The 17045-nt window shown below is 39.0% G+C and overlaps 1 protein-coding gene across 4 annotated transcripts in view; it reads right to left on the reverse strand.

The window, feature by feature from the left end:
- The window catches only part of LOC139977584 (histamine N-methyltransferase-like), a 34419-nt gene that overhangs the window by 4901 nt on the left and 12473 nt on the right, over positions 1-17045 (reverse strand). For 2 of the 4 annotated variants that reach the window (XM_071986984.1, XM_071986983.1), the window contains exon 2: positions 786-1002. In XM_071986984.1, the coding sequence (XP_071843085.1) occupies positions 786-999 (214 nt within the window). In that variant the 5' untranslated portion in view covers positions 1000-1002. Of the gene's footprint in view, positions 1-785; positions 1003-2711; positions 2858-8552; positions 8724-17045 lie in introns of those variants that run through there. The other 2 variants (XM_071986982.1, XM_071986981.1) reach the window with 2 other exon arrangements.

Raw genomic sequence — 17045 nt, forward strand, 5'->3', positions numbered from 1 at the left:
CTCCTGTGTACCGGTACCAAGGCATAGTTTAGAGTGATAATATATTTTGTATTCACTGCAGCAGTACGCAACGTCTGTACACATTCCTGTGTAGACCTACTGCAGCAAGGCCAAGCTTAGAGTGACATCTTTTGTATTCACGATGTCTGTAGACGTTCCTGTGTATTGTATATGAAGGCCCTAGAGTGAGATCTGATCGAGACTATCAATGTGCCGCACTGACGTCACGTCTCGGCGTAAGTCAGTGTAAGATTCGAATTTTCTGGCAGGACGGGCCAACATTTCAAGCACTCTATTACAGAAACTAGAAATTCCTGGCAGGACAAGTCTTAGGGCGATACAAAGACAAATAATGATATGACCGGAAGGGCTGGATCCCATTTTTCACTAATTAAACTTTGTAAATTGTTATCAATACAATTAATTTATTCAGCCAATGTATAAATATAACACATCGAAATTCAGATCGTTTCTCCTGCTCCGTAATAAATATGAGTAAGAAATTTATAAAATACCCCAAAAAAATGTGAAGCTATATAAAAAAAAACGAATATAAAAATATAAAGATATGCAAAAGCATTGAAAGAAATCTAAAAATTTGAAGAAAATGTAATATAAAAATATGTACCGTAGCAAAAAGGCTGAAAAGTGTCAAAATGTGCAAAACTAAAATAGGAATAACTAAGTAAAAACTACAAAGAAAATACAGATATCCGTTATGACGAATGAAATCATTTTACAACAAATGGTAAATATTATCCGTTAGTAGACGTGGAACAACTCACCATCGCTGCAACCAATCCCCAGCATTTTCAGAGGACTCGAATCTTTACGGCCATTCGGTTTTAACTTCGGTAAAAGATTTTCGTCGAAGACTGTTACGATCCACTGCAACCAGTTAACGTACCTGTTGCTAATCTTCAGGTAGTTTTCGAAACACTTTTCATAATATTCTAGGTCGTTCCCTAAACTCTCCATGTTGTGACTTTCGAAATTCATGCCCTGAAGTTTAAAAATGAAAATGAGTGATCAAAAAAGTCAGACTAGCATATATAGTGAATAACCTGGAATTCGAACTGTGTGTTTCAACAAATATAGTCTATGCATTGTTCGTTCTGCAATACTGAACAATAATTTCCGTGTCAGCATTCTGAAGTCGTGTCAATATCTATTGAAGAAGCACCTGCCAACAGATCGCACAAATACATGTATTTTTGTATGACCATACATGTATGAAGCTCAACAGAGTTTCGCCTTTTCAGTTTTCGTGTACGATAGGGTTCAGACTTCAACCTCTGTTCATTTCAAATGTCATAGGTTTGACCTCTACCTTACGGGGCTGTTCATTTATACTAAACCAAAATACAAAACGATTCAAGTTTTGCTTTTTAACGTATTGTTTATATTACAAATGGTTTTGGACTTTAAATTGTTAATTGTCCCAGGCATATCGGCGAAAGTGTGCAGTGAGGCGACACACTCCCATGAGTAGCAATACAATTATCCACCGTTTGTGATCAACCAGGTCGGATTTTCTACTCCAAATATTGCCTATCCTTCATGGAAAAAACCCAATTCGAAGTGGGTTTTTTCTTCAACTTCTTTTGGAACGACAAGCTTGACAAGGTTAGAATATGATATAATAGGGAAGGCCAGCGATGGGTGTGGGGTTAAAGCTAGCCGTTCATATTCACCAAGTTTAATGATGCATACAAAAGCCGCCTATAGCCTGTACCTGATAGATAAAGTGCTGTGATAGTTCTACTGACACTGAATCGAATTTATTTGTCAGTTCTTACACAGTTTCGTTTGGTAACGCTTGTCTGGTAACAATTTGAAATATCACTTTTCAGGTCAAGGACGTATAACGTAACGTGCGGTTGAGTCGGAGTCGATTCGCGTTTCAGTCCCGAACGGGGAAATGTTAGCGACCAGCTTTGAAGGAATAGTTTATACAAAACACAAATTTCACAACAAACGTCGAACATGTATTAAAAAAATGTAAGAATAACATTCACCATTGTCTAATCCTATGTCTAATCCTATGTTCAATATTCATCAAGAGGACCACACATTTACGAAACCGAGTGACAATGTAGAAGCTCTCCCTTTTGAGTATTTTAATCCGGGTATATTATAATTTAGATTAAAACATCCTACCCGATAAAATACACCCCGTTTTATAATACTCCCTATACTAATACACGGGGTGTAGGCCATATGATCAATACTGCTCAAGTATACCCTTAACGGAGAGAGAGGGGGTCTTTAGACTGGATAAACTTCTGAAATACAACGCGACATTAGATTTCTGAGGTGATGACTACACACATAGCATGTATGTTATACTATTAATTCGTACTAAACACCAAATATAGTAAGGCAAGAATAGTCGCAGTAGTTATGGTGTACTACATCCACAAACCAGTGACATTGATTAATGAACAGCTAGATATAACTGAAATGCATCCATCGAAGCAACTCCCGGCTTGTCTCTTGCAACAAGTTGAAGATCAACAGCTCACACAAAAACGTCAACCTACACCGCTACTTTAAGTAGAGTCTTCACGTTATCCAATGAAGTGCCCAATTAATTGTCCAGCTTGAAATAAATCCTTAAATAAATAACAACTTTAAAACAATGCACAGAATTGTGAGCCACCTCTCAGGGTATAAGTGTGCGAAATGGGAAAACGAAACGGAATCTTTACCATGTTTCTATTACAAAAAAGGAATACTTGGTTCCACGAAACAAATGGTTACTGCTCGAACTGTAATGCGACGTTTTAAAAAGTACAGTAACTGAAACGTGGCTTCAACAGAGCAAATACTCGTATGATGTAAACGACATCTGGCATTGATTTTTCTTATATAGATTAGGCTGACCGCAGACTGCGTCTGTCCTTCGGAATTTCACCGGCAGTGACCGTACAGACGATCGATAACCTAGGTACAAGTTAAATATAGTACTAACTAGTAATAGTATAAACTATAAATTTATCGTTGTCTACTGTAATAAGTAGGCCTAGGATATATCAAATTGCTAGGATAGGAAAGTAGAATTCAACTCAAGTAATGGTGATTACAAACTTTGTTGGAACTGATATGACCGTCTGATCCTGTTGTTTTCCTATGTAGGCTTAGCTGCTAATTTAAAAAGCCTAAGATGCAATACGACAGAAATCCTTGTTGTTCCACCCAAGCCAATGACAATGAAGTTTATGAATATGGAACGCAAAATGGGGAAAATCAAGCGACAACAACGTTTATTAAAGTTGATGATTATATAATGACAACGTGTTTTGAATGATGTTACACTTATGTACTACAACAACATAACTGTCTACAACAGCTACGTAAAATAGTATAACAAAAATATTCATTAATATCATCTTTCAGTATGACAACATCATTTTCTTTTGTAATGTCATAGTTAATTATTTTAATGAAACCGCATATTATAAAAACATAAACACACGTGAAACATGCACTGCACTGATAACAAGCTGACAACAGGATATGGTGGCGCTATATATATATATATATATATATATATATATATATATATATATATATATATATATATATATATATATATATATATATATATATATATATATATATATATATATATATATATATATATATATATATATATATATATATATATATATATATATATATATATATATGAATAACGGAAAAACTGTTAAACAGCTATGCTGCATTTAGAGAAAGGCTGGATCTCGAGTGAGATACAATAATTTAATTAGGTAATTTATTGGAAGTTAAACAGCCAATGTTTGGTTTTTGCAGAGCTTACGAGCAAAACTATAACTCTTCTTCAGACGACTTCAAACGAAAGTTAAACACCAGTTAGGCTGTGTTAGGCCTAACTTAGCTGGGAGGCTAGGAGTCTAACTGCATGCGTTAGCCTAACGTTAACTTCATACACAACCCTAGCATATAGGCTAGTATAATTATGTGAAGTGTGTACCACATTATACTAGTAGGGTTTCAGTAGTATTCTCCGCCAGTAATTTCCGCTGATTACTTTCCACTGAAAAAAATTCTTGTGTGAAAAAAAAAACAACTTCTTCTTTTCCCACTTACATGTACACTGTGTTTATCATCAATTTTAGGATATCAAATCCAGGATGATGAAAATAACAAAGTATCAAAGAAAGTCGAGAAGGATGGTTATCAGACCCGTCAACTCTCCCGGTTTTACCGGGAGACTCCCAGTTTTTACCCGAATCTCCCGGCCTCCCGGTTTCATATTCTATTCTCCCGGTTTTTTAATGATTCATCACTTGCGACATTTCTGAAAATAGCCAACAATTAGTCCTAATTTAAAACTTCCTAATATAACGTCGAACAGGAAAGGCTATTCAGTGTAGTTCGCAAGAACAAGACAGACAGTCGGTCAAGTCTCAAGCTTGATGGGACTCTATCTAGCATACTAGCCATGAAGTCACAGTACCCAGAGTCCACTGTTCCCTGTTTCAAATGGAAGCCTACTAAAGAAACCCTGTAGAAAGCGAAGCGAGCTGCTGTAAACTAAAACAAGAAACACTGATTGGATGATTCTCTCACTGTATTGCATAAGTAGACTATACTTATTGAGGAGTATTTATCAGTGGCGGAGAAACAGGGGGGTTGGGGGGTTTTAACCCCCCCACTTTTTGAAGAGGGGGGTTGGCCCACACAATCAACCCCCCCCCCCCAGTAATGTTCTGTTATAGCCTATGTTATGTGCTCCAAATGGCATAATAAATCAAATTAATAAATTTGAAATTGTTAAAGTCATTTCAACCTTTTACCTGGTAGGCTACATCAACAATTAACGACCGAAAACCGAGTTAGAATTGACCGACACATTATTTCTAGCCCCTTTCCCCCACCTTGCGCATTGGAACTTGTAGCTCATAGCGCTAACTTCACCCCACAACAGAAATACACAAAATAACGTTTTGTTGCTGTTGAATAGCTTTGGAACTGTATACACTTGCCAACTTCAACGAGGTGAAGGAAGGAAAAGAAAAAGAAGAAAGAGAGAAAAGGACCAAAGGATGGAGTAGAAAATACGGCAAGAAAACGGGAAGAGGAAGAGGAACAGTGACAACATTATTCGAATTTGTAAAGCAAACAGCAGATATCACATCATATCAGTGAGCATTTTCGTAGTGTTAGCTCAGTGGTTAACGCCGGTGCCTTTCAATCATAAGATCCCCGGTTCGAGTCACTCCCAGATTAATGTATGTCGTCCAGTTACAGAGTTGTTGACAATTAACAATTCATAATCATGGACGTTAAATATGAATGTAAGAGACTGGCTTCGGTCAGCTTGCGGCTTTGATAAGCCAATTAGGCTTCTTCGCGAGTTCCTGCTTGCAGGAGGATCTAATGTACATAGCATGAAAATGGCGTTCCACGATAAACAGCCTCCAAACCATGGGCGCAGATCCTGGTGAGGACAGCGGGACGCGTCCCCACCAACTTTTTCAGTAGTGGGGACATGATATACCGTGTCCCCACCAATTTGTCTTTGCATTTCAAGTTCCCCTGTATGGAACTTTGGCGCAGTTTGATCCAGCATTGTGCAAATGACATGCAGCAGTTCTCATTTTATTGTATTTTATCCACAGTTGCACAGTTTCACAGCATTTGCGGCAGTCTATATTTGTTTTCTGGGAGAGGACCCCAGACCCATCGTATATACAAAAGTCTACTTGGAATATTTGTCCCCTGATTTTCTTTCTGCAGATGCCCATGCATTTCTCCAAACTAAATTTCTAAGCAATGAGATCTAAAACTTAAGGAGGTTTAGGAGCATCATTAGGTCTGGGAAGTGTTATTTCCGGCGATCTGGGAGGTATATTTGCCCCAAAAAATCGTACGCTACGCGCGAACCCATGGTCGCGCTCCGCTTAGATAGTGTCATAGAACAGACACGCGTCCCCACCATTATCCAAGACTGATCTGCGCCCATGGTCAAAACTGTCGATGTGTGTAGTGTTCGGTTTCGGAAATATCTGGTATATTTTTATTTCCTTCAACGAAATTTTTTAGTAGCCGTCTGAATTTTCGAAAATTCCCTAACCAACATTCTTCATCATACTTCATCATACTCGTGCAATTTTGACCCGTCTGTTAGGGTTTGAAGGAGGTTTTTCTATATCGGTTGTCCATAGATGATATTTTGTGCAACATTATGGGTATGTTTTGAAGTGAATTTATTCACGAGAATTGTGAATTTTCAAATTCTGAACAGTGGGGCTGACGGATATTGTGGGCCGCGATGAAGAATCACCTACAAAAGCAATGATCCACAGGATATGTGATGAAGTCGAACATGATGTGTGACTGGTGACAATCTTCAAAAAGGTTATAGATGAGAAAAAAAGTATTTGGAAAAAACTTGGTTGTCAGGCAAAAGTGTACATATGGTTGGTCAGTTTCAAGCCATTTCAAGTGCCATTTCCGGTGATCTGGGGGTACCAAAACCAGAAATTTTCTTGTACGCTGCGCGCCAACCAATGGTGGCGCTCCGCTTAGATAGTAATTCGCGCCCCCCGGGTTAGAAACTCCTGCATACGCCCTGGTTAAATGCAGCTTTTCAAGGCCTGGGCAGTGCCATTTACTTGCAGTCTGGGAGGCAATATTTGCCAAAAAATTCTTGTGCACTTCGCGCCAACTTATGGTGGCGCTCCACTTAGATAGTGAGCCAGCAGTTATGACTTTTTATTTCATCAATGGCCTGCAACCCCCCCACTTCTGACAAGAAATCTCCGCCACTGGTATTTATATCATTTCAGTTGAAAATTACCAACCTCCCTATTTTCCCCTCGATCTCCCTATTTTGTGGACATGAACAATGTTATTCTCCCTATTTGGGGTCAAACAGGTTGACAGGTCTGGGTTATACTACAACAATAAAGGAGTTTACCCCTGTTCGACCTCTCAAGAGGTCCTCCGGGGGATAATATTTAAGTGCTGTGGAATATAGACAATCTTTTTTTTTTCTTTTTTTTTTCTAGGGAAAGTTGTCTATTATTCAACCAAAAAATTAGGCAAAGACAGATGTATAACTTGTATTTGTGTGGTAAAACTATGAAACAAGATAAATGATTCATAATAATACTACAACTTTACGAGATTAATTACTAAACTAAATACGATCGTACTCCGAGACAGTGTCATGTTAACATTGTCGGTTGCGATGCATATAGATTAACTATGATTGAGTATGAAAGAGACGAGAATAAAGTAGGTTACCTCTAATAGCAATACTACAAAAGTTGAAGTCACCACCAATCAGAAGAATCCTAGGTGATGGGACAACAATTTCTAGCAAAGATTAAAAATCAACTATGAAGTCACTTTTGGTTGCCGTGTTTTTGCCTGACTCTGATGGCCTATCAATAACAACCGTTCGCAAAATGACATTTTGTGACCGAAAGGTGACCTCTAAACATTCGAATGATTATATGTGTGTGCCTTATTATATTATCCACCTTGAGGTTTGACCTGGCTAAGATTGCCAAATCTCTGTGAACGAGATTTCTGATGAAAAGTGTATCCAGTAACAGTAGTACGAAGGTCAGAGATCAGAGATTGTTAGACTTTGGCCAGGTCTCAAACAGATACATTAAGTCTAGTTTTTCTTCAATTAGAACAAATGATCAAGGCAAATCTTCCCAGTGAGAGACCTGCATTCTAGAGCATCCCTTTCAATGTGAGTCTACTAGTATTGAGCGAGGCTCTTTGAATAATAATAGGCAAACGATATTTTCCTGACCGAACACAAGGATGGTTTGCGATTATGGGAAATAATGGTCTCATTAGCCTAGGCGGTGGTCTGTGCCTAATCCATCCTTTAAAAAACCACGAGGACGAATAAAGCGCTCAATCCTCTGAGCTGCATGTCGTCCCAAAAAAAAAGTTTTGCAAGGGTATTGTTACGTAGTGATAGTAAAAATGTCCGGGTCAGTGGACCATGAAGACCGATAGCTGCATTTGGAAAGACCATTTTTGACAGAATGACACGGAATTCACAGAAATTGGCAAACAAAATACGAGGAAATAACTACCAATTGACTAGTGAAACTCGTGAAAAAATGACGTGCCAAAAAATTACACCTTACCAGTGACAAAGAAGCAGCTAAAATAAGACAAACTAACAGAGGTCAGTAAAACGTGTGGCGGCCGAGATCAGCGCCAGAGTACAACACAGACAATGTTGATTATTTATGTTATAGATCCGAGAGAAGTAACATTTAATGTGCAGTGCCATATCCCTCTAGTGTCCTTAATTGATCTCTACTATGCAGTCAAATGTTGAAACTTCTTCAATTGCCCTAACCATTACATCATGATCTTAGAATTTCAACTACTCAGGCTCTACAAACGTTGAAATAGGTCTATGTACATTAAAACAATTTAACAAAATGTTACGAAAAGTAGGCTAACGTGTGCATGGCAAACATTAGTTAACCAACTCGAAGATATAAAATGATGCAGACTTCTATTTTGGTTTGGTGGATACTCACTGCCAGGTACAGTTTGCTGGCTTGACTTATCTGTCTGCCTGGTATCGTTTGGATGTATTGGTATAGAATGTGCACTAGGCTGGTGATGTATTGGGCACAGATGGTGCACTAGGCTGGTGACTGGTGACAAATGTATAGTGATCCACTAACAGGAGAGAACACAATTATAACCTGTTGGTAGGAGGAACAAAGCGGAACCAAGAGGCAGCTCGAAACTTGTCAAAATGAAACAGAAAACTGTTGAATTATGCAGATAAACTTTTGACGGGTATTATACCAGCACGGTATACGAAAGAGGTACTAACTAGTAAGGTCGGTTACACTCAAACTATACAGTAGTAGTAACTGGTCCGAAAGTGTCGCATTCTACTTACAGCAGTCAACAAATAACACTGTAGTTAAATGGAGGAGGCCGCTGTAACGGTTTGGCAAGTTTCATCGTTGTTTTCTCCAACTAGACCGTGGTATGACAGTCAATATCATGCTTGGATTTTAATTTTTGTGCATAAAATATAGGCAGGAGCTGAAATTTGTCAAGCAAGTACTTTTTAAGGTACTGAATTTAAACTAATGTGTTGTTTTATTCTAACCTTGCTGAATCAAAAGTTAATTAATTATTATTTATTTATTTATATAGGAGAACCCCACTTGAATAGTTGAAATTATAGGCAAGAGCTGAAACTGGGCAATAAAGTACTTTTCAAGTGGCTGAATTTGAATAAATGAGTTGTTTTCCTCTGAACTTGCGCAATCAAAGTTAATTAGCTCCTTAATTGGTTAATTAAAGGAGAACTCCGTATAACAAATGGAATTCATAGGCAGGAGTTGAAAATTGGCAAATAAGTACTTTTGAAGGTGCTGATTTTGAACAAAAATGTGTAAGTTTCCTCTAATCTTGCTCAATCAAAGGTTAATTAGCTCCCCAATAAACTAAAGGGGCCCAACCCCACTTAAAATATTCAATTTGTAGACAGGGCATGAAATTTGGCAACTGAGTACTTTTGATGGTGCTGATTTCGGGAGTTGCATTTTTCTCTAAACTTGCTCAATGGAAGGTTAAGTTAGCTTCTCAAATGATTAAAGGGGCACCCACATCAAAAATTAAATTTGTATGGCCTATATTGGTTTAGTTAAAGTAATTTGCTGACATACACAATGCGCAAATTATCTCAAAAAAAAGGACCTGCTATTTGTCAACCATTACTTAATCTGTATCCGAATCTTCCACCTATGGGCATACATCATCAGCAAAATCCTCCTCAGTATCTGCCTTGTTGTTCCAGTTACAGCATTTGCATAAGTCTGTGCACGAAATATAACTTTTGATACAACCACACTGCCTTGTCATTGCATTTGCTTCTTTTGCAGCTACACTGTGTTTGCAGCCAACAGATCAACTGGTGCAGGTTGAATGTCTCCCCAGTGAATCGCCAGCTCGCCATCATTTTTCTAGATTCCAGCAATGGTTAACAGGATTTGGGACATCGGGAACTTGTTATTATGCACGTCGATGAATGGCTGATTGATAATTAGCTCTAGGAATGTGTTGATGTAGTGAGTCTTTGTTTGGGGGCATAAATGTTTCAAAATTACAGTCCATCCGGAACATGTTATATCTTGCCATATTGACCTCTTCACAATCTTGACCATACAGCTTACATGTAAATTTCTCCATTTTGCTGACATTGTTCAGTTGTAACGCTGAAGCTTTGGCCCAATTCCTGGAAACCAGCTTGGTATATGCATGATGTGTCTGCCATAACTAGTGTTAAAGGATTGGTTCAGGTGTTTGACATGTCTATCTTGTATGAAAGAGCTCACAAAGGCAAACAGAACAGTGAAGAAACTACCATGATAGCATGCTCTGTTTAGGAGATATCACGCTTTGAAGATATAAACATTTCTTTGAAAATGACTGGTGTAAAAAGACTAACTGTGAGGGTGTGATGTCACATCCTCACTTTCTTAACATGTGTGAATATATTTCAATAAAAATTAATTACATATTTTTCACCAGTCTAAAAAAATATAATCAAAATAAAATAACAAAGACTTTTCAGAAATGTGAGGATGTGACATCACAGCTAGTCTGATTTCAGCAGTTTCTACACAAACAGATAGACCTTTCAACTTGAATATCTCCATAACGGAATAAGATATTTGAACAGTTTCTTCATCATTTTGTTTCGTTTATTGTCTTCTTTCATATAAGATAAACATGTATGACACCTGAACTAATCCTTTAAGCTTTCGACTTGTCTTTCCCGACAATTTCCGACAAAAGCACTAACCGAGTCACACCCAGTGAAGCGATGAAGTCCAATTTAAGGCCCGGTCATTTCAGAACCTAGGTTTCTTGCTACAGCTGTTTTGTTTATTGTGCGCATCATTTCTCCTCTTCCAGTATGAAACATGATATGAGCATCCATCTCACTGCAGACACCAGTCGCAATCATCCATCTCACTGCAGACACCAGTCGCAAACACAACGGCATCTGTATCTGGGCTCCGGATGATGATATTGGTGGTCTCTGTCAGCCAATACTCGCTAGTACAGTAACTACTGTTCAGTAACTACTGCGCTGTGTCCGTAACACGGTAACATGTGTTACAGGTGGACTGCAAGTTTTTTTCTTACTGCAAATTTTAAAATTTAAAATTTGGAATATATATATATTTTTTTTTTAATTATTGCAAATTTTCACCTGTCGGACTCGTAGTCCAACGTGTAACAGCTTTCCAGTACTTACTGTGCCAACTGTAACACATGGTACCGTGTTGCGAACACAGCGCAATAGTTACTGATGCACGGTTGTGGAACATGAATAGTAGTTACTGTACTAGCTATGAGTATATCAGGTGCCTCTGTTGATGATGGTGGGTGCTCGGCTATATACATACAATGCAGTAGAAGTCTCATGTCGGTAATCTTCATGGCTGCAGTTAAGCTGGAGTACCTGGAGCTCTTCTGAAATGTTCTCAAATGAATGACACAAGTCACCATGCGCAAAGAACACCGTCACCTCTCCAAAACACATTGCAATCTATTTTTCTTTCAGTAGGTGCTCGAACAATTCTCAGCATATTGCCCGAATTTTCACAGAAATATTTGGTTGGGGATGCAATATATTGGTTGTCTATAGATGAAATTTTGTGCAACATTATGGGTACGTTTTGAAGTGAATTTAGTCACGAGAAATGTGAATTTCAAAATTCTGAACAAATTCTGAGCAAAACCTTGAAAAGTGGGGCTGACGGGTAGCCTATCGTGAGCCGCGACGTAGAATCACCTACAAAAGCAATGATCAACAGAAGATGCGATGAAGTCGAACATGATTTGTGACTGGTGACAATCATCAAAAATGTTATGGATGGAAAAAAAAACTATATTCGGAAATACTTGGTTCTCAGGCAAAAGTGTACATCTGGTTGGTCATTTTCAAGCCCGAAAAGTGCCATTTGCGGTGATCTGGGGGGGGGGGTATCAAAACCAGAAATTTTCTCGTGCGCTGCGCGCCAACTGATGGTGGCGCTCCGCTTAGTAATTCGTGCCCCGGGTTACAAAAACCTGGATACGCGTCTGCCTATTATCGAATGGTACGGTCCAATAGACCGGTGAGGTCATTATAACATTGCAGTGTACGTAACTATAGGGACAAACTAAAACGAATGACAGCGAATGACCGAATGACAATTGCCTTTGTACAGGGTTAATTATCATTTGCGAATGACAGCGAATGACAACGAATGACAACGAAGGACAGAGAATGACAGTGTTGAGTAGAGATAGAATGATTAACGGAGTGGAGTAAAAGCGGTTATTGGTTTTCTGCGCAAAAATGATTTGAGGGAAATCGCATGTTACGTGGTTGCAGGGTTTTGGTGTAATTTACGGATAGAAACCACAGGGAAAGTTTTTGTGTAAGAATGCGCTTGATTGCTGTCACGGTGCTTTTTCACTCTGTAGATTTATATAGAAAGAATCTTTAGATAACTGAAGCCGTTTCAAGATTATAGTAATGTTAGGTTCTAAAAATAAATATCGGAAAAATGACGTTAAATTTACTTTTTAAAATCAGACTTACAATTTCGCTTACTATAAGGTGCGTGTTTTATCTTGTCCGTACTTTACTAGATCTAGATACCCACGAAGTCTGAACTGTGATATCCGGTTGAAGCAAATGTCTGTGCTGTCATTACTGTCATTCGTTTTAGTCAACGCAACTTTTTAGTGTGTACAACATATTTTCATTCGTTATGTGTAACGCAATTGTCATTCGTTTTAGTAACACCCTAACTATAGACAATGCGGTGTAACTACAAATAACGGACTTATTCCAATGATGTATGATAAACTACAGACGTTGTTCACACTGGTCTATCTATGAAGTAGGAATAGTGTTTACAGGTCTATACTTCAAAGGGAAACAAACATTTGACTTACCAATTCAAGAGGTTTTCTTCAGGACATCCCCCCCAAAAAATCGATTTCTATTAGGTAAACTTTGGGCAAGCAAGTAATCTTCAGGCTTAAAAAGTTCTAAATTGCATGGAGTATTGTTGTTCCCTCAAGAACTAATATCGATTACTATTGATTCAAATCAATTTGCTTGCTATACAGCAGTAGCCTACTACAAAACTACACACAGGGTACTTGTTGTATATAATACAACGTAAGTAGGCTATATGGTCAAGCTCTAAATATGTGTGTTACAACACGGCGTATATCTGCAGGTACTCTTTACAACGTGTAGATATCTATAAATGGAAAATCAATAACTTGATGTGTGTGAAAGGTATAGGCCTACTATGCAATATTACAACCTTAAAGTACAATGGTGTTAACTCGAGTGGAAACCCAACACCACTGCGAATAGAAATCCTCATAACATTTGCAGGAAATAAATTAAAAATAACAAAAGAACTTATTAGCAGAAAAGGTTGCCATGAAAACAAATTACGAATTTCATTTTTTTTAAATGAAAAAAACAAAAAAAACAAACGGAGACCACAGCGATACGTAGTTAATTATTTGTATATTCAAATATACTTGTTGCAAATTTGACAAACAACTTTGAATAATTTCAACAACGCTAAATAAAACATGGCTAAATGCATCAAATCAATAAGACATTAGCTATAACATGGAACGGGAATCCTCAAAAGTAGTGAATAATTTCTTTGTGTCTACGCGGCTCAGACAACAGTAAGTGAGTTTTAGTCTCTTGAACCTGACGAAGTTGTATAGTGTCGCGTTCGTTTTACTGTTAACGCTTCCTACAGACAACAAGAGATCATGGTCTTACAAGGAACATGTAAGTAAACAGTCTGTTCTATCAGAGAAACAATTGTGAAAGTTACGGTGTGTATAGTGAAATAAAACGTATTTTCTATACGGTAAGGCATATTGACTGATACGAGTGAAACACCGATAACATTTTTTTTTAATGTGTGTATTGGTATGATTGTCTAAAAGGACTTTCCCTTATCGTTTTCAATACACACATCATAACACAACTGAACAGTATCATGTCAGCAACGAGGTCCCTCAACCGCACTATCGACCGGTTAATCGTTACACGATAAAGCATATCTTAGCTGGGCATTGTCAGCTATATATAGTTTGACAAGTCTAAACTTTAGTTAAGTGACGTCACACGTTTGAATACACACATTGTGTTTGTATGTATTTTAGATCCTCCTGTAAGCAGGAACTCGCGAAGAAGCCTCATTGGCGTAGCAAAGCCGCAAGCTGACCGAAGTCAGTCTCTTACATTCATATTTAACGTCCATGATTATGAATTGTCAACAACTCTGTAACTGGACGACATTCATTTGAGCTAACATTCCACTGACAAGGGGAGTAACAAGTAACAACTAACAGTTGTTTACGTAACAACTGACAAGAAAAGTACTGGAGTTAAGATTTTCTACTTTAACAACTCCCCTAATATGATCTTTCTCTTACCGTAATCATGTCTGTCCATGATGGGTTTATTCTCATATGTAATTACGTAAGTTTGATATAGAAAGTTTAACTTTTCTTCTTTGAGACCACGCTCTCGTGTATCGGTCTTATCGACCACTTCGTAACAAGAACTAACATATTTCTCCGACATAACCTCAAAAACTACAGAAACCAAACAAAATGAGATGACAAACATCTTTTCAAAGACATTTAGTGAAAGTTTATTTTGTGTAAAAGTAAGTTTGCCTGACGTTTCGATCCTAGCAGGATCTTCTTCAGAGGCTAAATGACAAGTAACAGTAACAGAAGGGACAAAAACACGCACAGAATGCAGACAGGTTAATGAGCACGGTGAACACAATGAGATAGATGTTAGGGGATTAGTAGACAACTTACTTTTACACATTCTATTACACAGGCTCTCTATAGTGGATAAGCAGTTTGCTAACAGTTTTATATTATTTTGAAAGTTTATTTTGCAGGAAATCTCCAAATTGTATCCATATACCACGATATATACTTGAGGAAAATGCCAAAAGCAATTGAGGATACGATAGGTTTGCTTGTTCCCTTGACAACATGATATACAATCCATTATAGTTTGGACAACAAAAGACAAGTACTACATATTCCCTCTTCGTCTTGACCTAACGAGACAGTAGGCGAGTATACGGGATAAACACACGAGAAGGGACTAATTACGAGCCTAGCTATGTCCAGGGGCGTAGCGAAGGGGTTTTTGTTGGGAGGGGTGCGGAGAATTTGATTTGCCGACGGATCTGGAAGTGGTGACTGAAATGGGGGAGGGGTCTAAGGGGAGGGGGTTCCCCCTCCCCATTGGCATTTTTTTAGTTTTGAAACGTCCTTAGATGCAATCTGGTGCATATTTTAAGTCAAATTTGATTTGCCGACGGATCTGGAAGTGGTGACTGAAATGGGGGAGGGGTCTAAGGGTAGGGGGTCTACCCCTCCCCTTTGGAAAATTTTTAGTTTTGAAACGTCCTTAGATGCAATCTGGTGCATATTTTAAGTCAAATTTGGCACGGAAGAAGCTCCCGTTCTCCTTTTCTCTATTCAGCTTTCCTTCTTTCTTCCCCCTCCGCTCTCTTCACCTTTTCTCCTTTTGCCGACAGACCCAAAATTTGCCGACAGCGACCAAATTATTGGGGGGGTGACATCCCCCCACACCCCCCCCCCCGCTCGCTACGCCCCTGGCTTTGTCTCGATTTACGTTGTCTGTGATTTATTCCTAGCACAGCAGCGCGCGAAACCAAACGCGCAAGCGGTCCATATTTCATGCATCACTAAAACTGTTCACCGACTAAACTTCAACATTGGAAATACTATGATTCCTTTTAGTTGTGTATCTCGTGTCCCACCCAGTAGGGACATTTTTCTATACTGTAGTGTCAAGTCCCGCTTCAGAGCACTCGTTTTGTCAGTACGAGCAGTCAGGCGCGGCGGAACGGAAAAATTATTGGGGGGCTAATGTGTGGAGACTATCCAAGCGGAGCCCCACCATCAGTTGGCCCGGAGCGTACAAGAAAATTTTGGTTTTTTTCAAACCCCCAGATGGCCGGAAACGGCACTTCCCGAGTGTTTTATGCTGCGAATACCTAGCCCTAAAATATGGGTCTCACTGAGCCTGCAATTTCTCAGATTGCACGTAAAAGTCTGTAAAAACATTGTAATTTGTATATTCGATGGTGCTTTAAGAGAGTAGCTATTACTCGTAGTGTACTCGCAAAGATGTTTTTGAGTGTAGTAAGGGCATTGGCGGAGCTAGGGGTATTGGTCAGGGGGGCAAGAATGGTCTGTAGGGGCGCTTTCGACACTATCTAAGCGGAGCGCCACCACAGGTTGGCGCGGAGCGTACAGAAAATTTTTGAGTAAAGTTACTCCCTAGATTGCAGGAAATGACCCTTTCCGGGCCTTGCTAATTTGCAGAAAAACGGAGAATAAAATAGGTGTCGTCGCCATTTTGTCGGAAAATTACACCAACAGAATATGACAAATGTCAATAGGTATATGAGAGCGCAATAAAATAGTCAATAATCGCGAATAAGTTAAAAGTAGTGAAAAGCTGAAAAGGGCGCCAGCAGTCCATTTGAGTCCGTCAGGAGGGGGGGGGATCCGCCCCCTGACTGTATATATGGACGCTCCGCCACTAAGTAAGGGGATGTTGGAGAACTGGCTGAAATGAGGCAAGTCATTGGCCTAAGACGAAGTTGTGTTACGCTTACCGGTACTCACACTCACTGCTTCCACTTTTCACGGGGCGTGAAGACGCGGTTGGGGTGACAATGTGGTCTATAGCCAGGGGACGGGCCGAGGTACCAGGGTCCCCCAGCAATTACTAAAATTATTACACCTATATAGTATACGTGTGCATCGGACAGATCGACAAGTATGCATTGAAAAATGGGCAGATGCACGTTTCGGAGCCTTGGTAAATATTGGGGGGGGGCTTATCATGCATTTGCCCCCTCAACTTTTTCATTGGGGGGCTGAGCCCCCCCCCCCCA

The sequence above is a fragment of the Apostichopus japonicus genome, chromosome 12, assembly GCF_037975245.1.
Source record: "Apostichopus japonicus isolate 1M-3 chromosome 12, ASM3797524v1, whole genome shotgun sequence".
Taxonomy (NCBI): domain Eukaryota; kingdom Metazoa; phylum Echinodermata; class Holothuroidea; order Aspidochirotida; family Stichopodidae; genus Apostichopus; species Apostichopus japonicus.